General features: G+C 39.3%; 2 protein-coding genes across 3 annotated transcripts in view; one reads left to right on the top strand and one right to left on the bottom strand.

Moving 5' to 3' along the window:
- Positions 1-9450, bottom strand: part of anxa6 (annexin A6) — a 59125-nt gene that overhangs the window by 29158 nt on the left and 20517 nt on the right. The gene's annotated exons all lie outside the window — the stretch shown is intronic.
- LOC131110113 (platelet-derived growth factor receptor-like protein) lies at positions 2148-8905 on the top strand. The gene is made up of 7 exons (XM_058062837.2): positions 2148-2407; positions 3803-3960; positions 4043-4185; positions 4266-4417; positions 4490-4783; positions 8338-8477; positions 8548-8905. Exons 1-7 carry the CDS (start codon positions 2326-2328, stop codon positions 8755-8757), a joined length of 1179 nt encoding a protein of 392 aa, XP_057918820.2. The 5' UTR covers positions 2148-2325; the 3' UTR covers positions 8758-8905.

Raw genomic sequence — 9450 nt, 5'->3', positions numbered from 1 at the left:
GCATGCTAACATACTACAGTTACCATGCTAACGCCTAGCATGATAGCGCTAAGTGTCTCCTGAGGTTCATATTCATAAAAATTGCAAAAAATGCTAGTATGCTCATGTTAGCATAATAGTGTTCCTATGAAAATGACTAACAATGCTATTCTGCTAATGTTAGCACATTAGCATGCTAACACCTCAAATGGTAGTGTTCACGTAAGCATGCTAACATCTAGCATAATAGTGTCTACCTATGAAAATTGTAAAATTACTGCTTTGCTAATGTTAGCATGCTAACACCTTGAATGGTAGTGCTAAGTGTATGCGCATGTTAGCATGCTAACATCGAGCATAATAGTGTCTACCTATAAAAAATGGTAAAATTACTACTTTGCTAATGTTAGCATGCTAACACCTTGAATGGTAGTGCTAAGTGTATGCGCATGTTAGCATGCTAACATCTAGCAAAATAGTGTCTAACTATGAAAATGGTAAAAATACTACTTTGCCAATGTTAGCATGCTAACACATTGAATGGTAGTGCTAAGTGTATGCGCATGTTAGCATGCTAACATCTAGCAAAAATAGTGTCTACCTATGAAAATGGTAAAAATACTACTTTGCTAATGTTAGCATGCTAACACCTTGAATGGTAGTGCTAAGTGTATGCGCATGTTCGCATGATAACATCGAGCATAATAGTGCCTACCTATGACAATGGTAAAATTACTACTTTGCTAATGTTAGCATGCTAACACCTTGAATGGTAGTGCTAAGTGTATGCGCATGTTAGCATGCTAGCATGGAGCATAATAGTGTCTACCTATGAAAATGGTAAAATTACTGCTTTGCTAATGTTAGCATGCTAACATCAAGCATAATAGTGTCTACCTATGAAAATGGTAAAATTACTACTTTGCTAATGTTAGCATGCTAACACCTTGAATGGTAGTGCTAAGTGTATGTGCATGTTAGCATGCTAACATGGAGCATAATAGTGTCTACCTATGAAAATGGTAAAATTACTGCTTTGCTAATGTTAGCATGCTAACATCAAGCATAATAGTGTCTACCTATGAAAATGGTAAAATTACTACTTTGCTAATGTTAGCATGCTAACCCCTTGAATGGTAGTGCTAAGTGTATGCGCATGTTAACATGCTAACATGGAGCATAATAGTGTCTACCTATGAAAATGGTAAAATTACTGCTTTGCTAATGTTAGCATGCTAACATCAAGCATAATAGTGTCTACCTATGAAAATGGTAAAATTACTACTTTGCTAATGTTAGCATGCTAACCCCTTGAATGGTAGTGCTAAGTGTATGCGCATGTTAGCATGCTAACATGGAGCATAATAGTGTCTACCTATGAAAATGGTAAAATTACTGCTTTGCTAATGTTAGCATGCTAACATCAAGCATAATAGTGTCTACCTATGAAAATGGTAAAAATACTACTTTACTAATGTTAGCATGCTAACACCTTGAATGGTAGTGCTAAGTGTATGCGCATGTTAGCATGCTAACATGGAGCATAATAGTGTCTACCTATGAAAATGGTAAAATTACTGCTTTGCTAATGTTAGCATGCTAACATCAAGCATAATAGTGTCTACCTATGAAAATGGTAAAATTATTACTTTGCTAATGTTAGCATGCTAACACCTTGCTAAGTGTCCCGGATGTACCCTGCCTCTTGCCCGAAGTCAGCTGGGATAGACTCCAGCATACAACCCTGACCCTAATGAGGATAAATGGCATCCAAAAAGGATGGATGAACAAACTAGGAGATAAACGCCAGAAAAAATATAACCTCCGCTAGGTAATTGCTAGTTAAACGTTACATTTACAATTCCTAGTCACAGTCCTTTAGGAACGGGAACGCTTCCATCATAACTCTAGTGGCAAAAGTAATTCTTAAACCGAAGTTTAAAAAACTTGTAAGTCCAAGTACTAAGCAGGGATGGGTTTTACAGCACAGCAAATGCTTTTAATAAGCTTTTCCACAGGTTTGTCTCACACTGCTAGCAGACTTCCAGTCCAGCAGCTAAGCAAACAGGCTCTGTGATTCCACATGGAGGGGCCTCTGTTTTTGCGCCCTCATTGGTCCAGACAAGCTTGAAAGCGTCCATTCAGCCAGTCAGGAGGAATTTGGGGTACTAATGCCATTCTCAGAAGGAGCGCTCATGTGATTGCGGAAAGCAGCTGACCACTCATTTTTACGAGCTTTGCCCACCTCCTCCTGTCCTCGTTCTTTCTCCTTGCTCTGGATAGTTTGCATTTTGTGTTGAACGGTGGGGTCTAAAGAACCACAGACCGCTTTGGTAATTCAGTATCATGACTTCGGTGAACTTGATTGGTTGGAAGTGGAGGCGGGTGCTGGGCGCCCTTCTTATTTGTTTCATGATCTGTGATTTAGGTAAGTGATTTTTTTTCCCCGATTGCAAAGGTCTTCTGTGAATGTACAGACTGACTGACTTGGGACAGGAATGGGGAAATACATGATGGCGTTCCAGATTTGTGATTGTTAGTTAGGCTACCTCAGTTTTAGTACATTGTCTTGGTTATCGTACAATATCATTCCCTGTAATCAAGTTCCCAAACAAACTCAGCATCTATGCATGTTAACGAGTGTGACTGCTAAATTACGCCGGTCGAGTGGTTAGCGCGCAGACCTCACAGCTAAGAAACCAGGGTTCAATTCCACCCTCGGCCATCTCTATGTGGAGTTTGCATGTTCTCCCCGTGCATGCGTGGGTTTTCTCCAGGTACTCCGGTTTCCTCCCACATTCCAAAAACATGCTAGGTTAATTAGCGACTCCAAATTGTCCATTTTATACTTTAAATATGTTTAAGAAGGGTATCTAAAGCTTAAACCTGGATTGGGTTGCGAGTCAACAATGGTATTTGAAGAGACAAGTAGAAGGCGAATCATCAACACACACTTTTGTTGCAAATGTTGACCTGAAATTGGACAATGGAGGAGCTGTGTGGTGATAATGTGCAAGCAGAAGCTGCAGTAATTCTGCGTTTGATGAAAGTTACATAAGATTTTTCAGACCAAAACATTATGTCGAGTGTGAATGGTTGTTTGTCTATATGTGCCCTGTGATTGGCTGGCGACCAGTCCAGGGTGTACCCCGCCTCTCGCCTGAAGACAACTGGGATAGGCTCCAGCAACCCCCGCGACCCTTGTGAGGAAAAAGCGGTAGAAAATGAATGAATGAATGAATATGTTTAAGAAGGGTATCTAAAGCTTAAACCTGGATTGGGTTGCGAGTCAACAATGGTATTTGAAGAGACAAGTAGAAGGTGAATCATCAACACACACTTTTATTGCAAATGTTGACCTGAAATTGGACAACGGAGGAGCTGTGTGGTGATAATGTCCATGCAGAAGCTGCAGTAATTCTACGTTTGATGAAAGTTACATAAGATTTTTCAGACCAAAACATTATGTCGAGTGTGAATGGTTGTTTGTCTATATGTGCCCTGTGATTAGCTGGCAACCAGTCCAGTCAAACAACCATTCACACTCACATTCATACCTATGGACAATTTGTAGTCGCTAATTAACCTAGCATGTTTTTGGAATGTGGGAGGAAACCGGAGTACCTGGAGAAAACCCACGCATGCACGGGGAGAACATGCAAACGCCACACAGAGATGCCCGAGGGTGGAATTGAACCCTGGTCTCCTAGCTGTGAGGTCTGCGCGCTAACCACTAGACCGCCCATTTGTCGGAAATTTCCAAAAAAAAAAGTCCAAAAAAGCATTTTCAAGCCCCCTCATGAAATCTGTTCCGATTGCTTAGCTTATTGTCACAAAGATGCTCAAGAGCAGAAGAGTCCAGGTAGGAAGGCCAAGTCCAGCAAACCGAAAGTGGGGAAAGCAGCACACAAAGAACCCCCAGCAGTAAAAACCAAACCAAAGATTAAAGCTCCAGCGCAGGCCCAAACCTTGCTTACACAGGTATTTAACCAACAACTCCTTCTTTGAACATAACCACTCATTTCCTTTATGTCTGTAACGTCTTTATATCTGACACCCAAAGGTAATAAACAGAGGTAGGTTCACCAAGGTTGGTGAGACTCTAAAGGTTCAGGTTGGAGATACTTTGGAGCTGAGGTGCAGGGGTAAACCTGTGCAGTGGGGCGTCCCTTCATATTTGGAGGAGGATGACGAAGGCAGGTTGAGGTAAGATTCATGTTTGATACCCGTCTTTTATAAGTTTTACTATTTTTTTTTTTTTACTATTTCCTGGTTTGCTGCCACAGGATGGTGCAGAACGAGAGATACGGAGTTCTGACGCTAGTCAATAGTACAGGAGCCGACACAGGGGAGTACACTTGCTACCCTATGTTCTGTGAGGACACGGACTGCAGAAAAGACTACGACAAAGCCGGCAAAGTCTTTGTTTTCTTCACCGGTACAGTAAAAAAATCAACGCTGCAATTTATTTTGAAATTTATGCTAATTTATTTGAATGTTCCAAAAATAGACCCACAGGAGCTTTTTGTTCCGTCATCTGACTACTACGAGGTAATACAGCTGAGAACCAATTGGCCGACGCGCCTTCCTTGTCAGGTGACTTCACCGGAAGCTAAAGTGACGCTGCACCGTGAGTACCCGCCTGTGGAGGTGGAAGTGGACGGGACGGAGATCTCCTTCGACGTTAAGAAAGGCTTCACGATCCATCGACCGAGACCGTATCACGCTGGAGCTTTGTACTGCGTGGCCAGCCTGGGGGGGCTGAGGCAGAGCTCCACCAAGTACATGCTCATCTATGTCAACTGTGAGTTAACAGTTTTAGTATTACTCAATGGCAACACAACTGAATATAAAATGGAGTTTTTTAAGGGAGAAAAAAAGGTTGGGCCAATCGCAACAACTGCAATCAAGTGACTTGCAATGAGTCTCTTACAGCATCAGACTTAGTATTACTCAATGGCAACACAACTGAATATAAAATGGAGTTATTTAAGGAAGAAAAAAAGGTTGGGCCAATCTCAACAACTGCAATCAACTGACTTGCAATGAGTCTCTTACAGCATCAGATTTAGTATTACTCAATGGCAACACAACTGAATATTAAATTGAGTTTTTTTAAGGGAGAAAAAAGATTGGACCAATCTTAGCGGCAACAACTGCAATCAAGTGACTTGCAATGAGTCTCTTACAGCATCAGATTTAGTATTACTCAATGGCAACACAATTGAATATAAAATTGAGTTTTTAAGGGAGAAAAAAAGGTTGGGCCAATCTTAGCGGCAACAACTGCAATCAAGTGACTTGCAATGAGTCTCTTACAGCATCAGACTTAGTATTACTCAATGGCAACACAACTGAATATAAAATGGAGTTATTTAAGGAAGAAAAAAAGGTTGGGCCAATCTCAACAACTGCAATCAACTGACTTGCAATGAGTCTCTTACAGCATCAGATTTAGTATTACTCAATGGCAACACAACTGAATATTAAATTGAGTTTTTTTAAGGGAGAAAAAAGTTTGGGCCAATCTTAGCGGCAACAACTGCAATCAAGTGACTTGCAATGAGTCTCTTACAGCATCAGATTTAGTATTACTCAATGGCAACACAATTGAATATAAAATTGAGTTTTTAAGGGAGAAAAAAAAGGTTGGGCCAATCTTAGCGGCAACAACTGAAATCAACTGACTTGCAACGAGTCTCTTACAGCATCAGATTTAGTATTACTCAATGGCAACACAACTGAATATAAAATGGAGTTATTTAAGGAAGAAAAAAAGGTTGGGCCAATCTCAACAACTGCAATCAACTGACTTGCAATGAGTCTCTTACAGCATCAGATTTAGTATTACTCAATGGCAACACAACTGAATATTAAATTGAGTTTTTTTAAGGGAGAAAAAAGTTTGGGCCAATCTTAGCGGCAACAACTGCAATCAAGTGACTTGCAATGAGTCTCTTACAGCATCAGATTTAGTATTACTCAATGGCAACACAATTGAATATAAAATTGAGTTTTTAAGGGAGAAAAAAAAGGTTGGGCCAATCTTAGCGGCAACAACTGCAATCAACTGACTTGCAACGAGTCTCTTACAGCATCAGATTTAGTATTACTCAATGGCAACACAACTGAATATAAAATGGAGTTTTTTAAGGGAGAAAAAAAGATTGGGCCAATCTTAGCGGCAACAACTGCAATCAACTGACTTGCAATGAGTCTCTTACAGCATCAGATTTAGCATTACTCAATGGCAACACAACTGAATATAAAATGGAGTTTTTTAAGGAAGAAAAAAGGTTGGGCCAATCTCAACAACTGCAATCAAGTGACTTGCAATGAGTCTCTTACAGCATCAGATTTAGTATTACTCAATGGCAACACAACTGAATATAAAATTGAGTTTTTTAAGGGAGAAAAAAAGGTTGGGCCAATCTTAGCGGCAACAACTGCAATCAACTGACTTGCAACGAGTCTCTTACAGCATCAGATTTAGTATTACTCAATGGCAACACAACTGAATATTAAATTGAATTTTTTAAGGGAGAAAAAAAGGTTGGGCCAATCTTAGCGGCAACAACTGCAATCAACTGACTTGCAATGAGTCTCTTACAGCATCAGATTTAGTATTACTCAATGGCAACACAACTGAATATAAAATTTAGTTTTTTAAGGGAGAAAAAAAGGTTGGGCCAATCTTAGCGGCAACAATTGCAATCAACTGACTTGCAATGAGTCTCTTACAGCATCAGATTTAGCATTACTCAATGGCAACACAACTGAATATAAAATGGAGTTTTTTAAGGAAGAAAAAAAGGTTGGGCCAATCTCAACAACTGCAATCAAGTGACTTGCAATGAGTCTCTTACAGCATCAGATTTAGTATTACTCAATGGCAACACAACTGAATATAAAATGGAGTTTTTTAAGGGAGAAAAAAAGATTGGGCCAATCTTAGCGGCAACAACTGCAATCAACTGACTTGCAATGAGTCTCTTACAGCATCAGATTTAGTATTACTCAATGGCAACACAACTGAATATAAAATTGAGTTTTTTTAAGGGAGAAAAAAAAGTTGGGCCAATCTTAGCGGCAACAATTGCAATCAACTGACTTGCAATGAGTCTCTTACAGCATCAGATTTAGCATTACTCAATGGCAACACAACTGAATATAAAATGGAGTTTTTTAAGGAAGAAAAAAAGGTTGGGCCAATCTCAACAACTGCAATCAAGTGACTTGCAATGAGTCTCTTACAGCATCAGATTTAGCATTACTCAATGGCAACACAACTGAATATAAAATGGAGTTTTTTAAGGAAGAAAAAAAGGTTGGGCCAATCTCAACAACTGCAATCAAGTGACTTGCAATGAGTCTCTTACAGCATCAGATTTAGTATTACTCAATGGCAACACAACTGAATATAAAATTTAGTTTTTTAAGGGAGAAAAAAAGGTTGGGCCAATCTTAGCGGCAACAATTGCAATCAACTGACTTGCAATGAGTCTCTTACAGCATCAGATTTAGCATTACTCAATGGCAACACAACTGAATATAAAATGGAGTTTTTTAAGGAAGAAAAAAAGGTTGGGCCAATCTCAACAACTGCAATCAAGTGACTTGCAATGAGTCTCTTACAGCATCAGATTTAGTATTACTCAATGGCAACACAACTGAATATAAAATTGAGTTTTTTAAGGGAGAAATGGAGTCATGAACGCTGACCTTAACTGAAATGGATGTTGTGGGGTCTTTTGTGACCTCTTGGATGAGTCGATGCTGCTCTCCTGGGGTTTATTTTGGTTGGCCAGCCACTCCTGTGAAGGTTCAACACTGTTCTGTGTTTTCTCCATTTGTGCATAATGGCTCTCACTGTGGTTTGCTGGAGTCCCAAAGCATAAGAAATGGCTTAATAACCTTCTCTAGACTCATAGATCTATTTTTTTTTTCTGCATTTTGTGTTCAGTTGTGTGGTCATCTTTAATCCATTTTCTTGCAGCCTATCCCAGTTGACTTTGAGTAAAAGGCGGGGTACACTGTGGACGGGTTGCCAGTCAATCACAGGACACATATAGACAAACATGCATTCACACCCATAATTCCATAGTGTCGCTGCCAATATAGTAAAACCTGCTAATTAGGGTTTGTAAGCTTTCCAGTGGTCTTCTAACGTGTCTGGAAAAAATAACATATATTTAGAAATGTCAAAACGTCACTTCATGATACTTCAATTATGTAATTAAACCGCTGGTATTTACTGGGCAGTGACTCATTGTGGGTGCACCAGTACCCCAACATAGTTACTAACACGCTGTTGTTAGTACTCTGCATCTTTACCACTCAATTATTACGCCCTTTCAGACCCAATGGCCCCCCCCGCCCCAGTGATCCAAGCCAATGCGAGCTCAGTGGCTACTGGTGATAATCTACGTGTCAGCTGCACAGTGACGGGCGAGAGGGATGTGGCGGTGGATATCACATGGGAGTACCCCGGACAGCAGGTCATAAGGCTACACGGCAGGTAACTCACGCGTGTCATCATCATGTCATCACGGTGCTTTTACTGTCCAGATGGGGAGGCCTCCGTACACGCTAGAGAGCATCCGCCCGCTGGGTGGAGGTTCGGCAAGACACCAGACTCAGTCCATCCTCCTGGTGGATGAGGTGAGGGACGTGGACCAAGGAACATACACCTGTACTGCCGAGAACCTGCAAGGTTCCAAATCAGTGTCCACAACGGTCAAAGTACTTCCTGCTAAAGTTAAACCTCGAAAACTATAAGATGTCCAGTTTGACTCCGCTGACGCTGATGTTTGTGCTACTTTTGGATCAACAACTATTCCCATACCGATGTAGTAATATTTTGTATTACAAGTTTGTATTTGAAATACTGCAATTTTGCTTGAATCATTAAATTATATTCAACTTTTATGATTTTCTTTAATCCTTACTGTCAAGTCGTGAAAACTGCAATTTTTTGTAACTATTTACAGCTAGTATTTTATGCAGAGTACCGTTTTTGTCACTAATATTTAGGACAAAGTGACATAATTATAACTAACTATATTTTACATTTAGACTTAAGTGTATTAATCAAGTTGTTATTATATGTTACAATTATATTATTCATTACACTGTCTGTTTATAAATAATTTCTCTCATTTGTTTTAAATTTACTCCATAACTGTATGATAATGCAGATGATAATAATAAAAAATGCTCATGATAAAAAAATGATAATAACAATAAAGGAATATTTTTATACTCCTCTCATTAAGCTGAATTTTTGACATAATTTTGTTATGTTATTCATTAATTTTGTTTAATTCAGACAAGGTGTTCTACAAAAAAATTAATCTAATATACAGTACCAAAAAAAATACCATTTAATACACTATATAATGGCATATAAAATATAGTATAGTTAAAAAACAAAAATAACGAAATAAAAAAAAAGTAAACACATTCCCAGTA

This window comes from Doryrhamphus excisus, linkage group LG22 (genome assembly GCF_037039965.1).
Source record: "Doryrhamphus excisus strain RoL-2023G ecotype Guam linkage group LG22, RoL_Dexc_Guam_v1.1, whole genome shotgun sequence".
Lineage (NCBI taxonomy): Eukaryota > Metazoa > Chordata > Actinopteri > Syngnathiformes > Syngnathidae > Doryrhamphus > Doryrhamphus excisus.
This window is presented reverse-complemented; position numbering and strand designations above follow the sequence as displayed.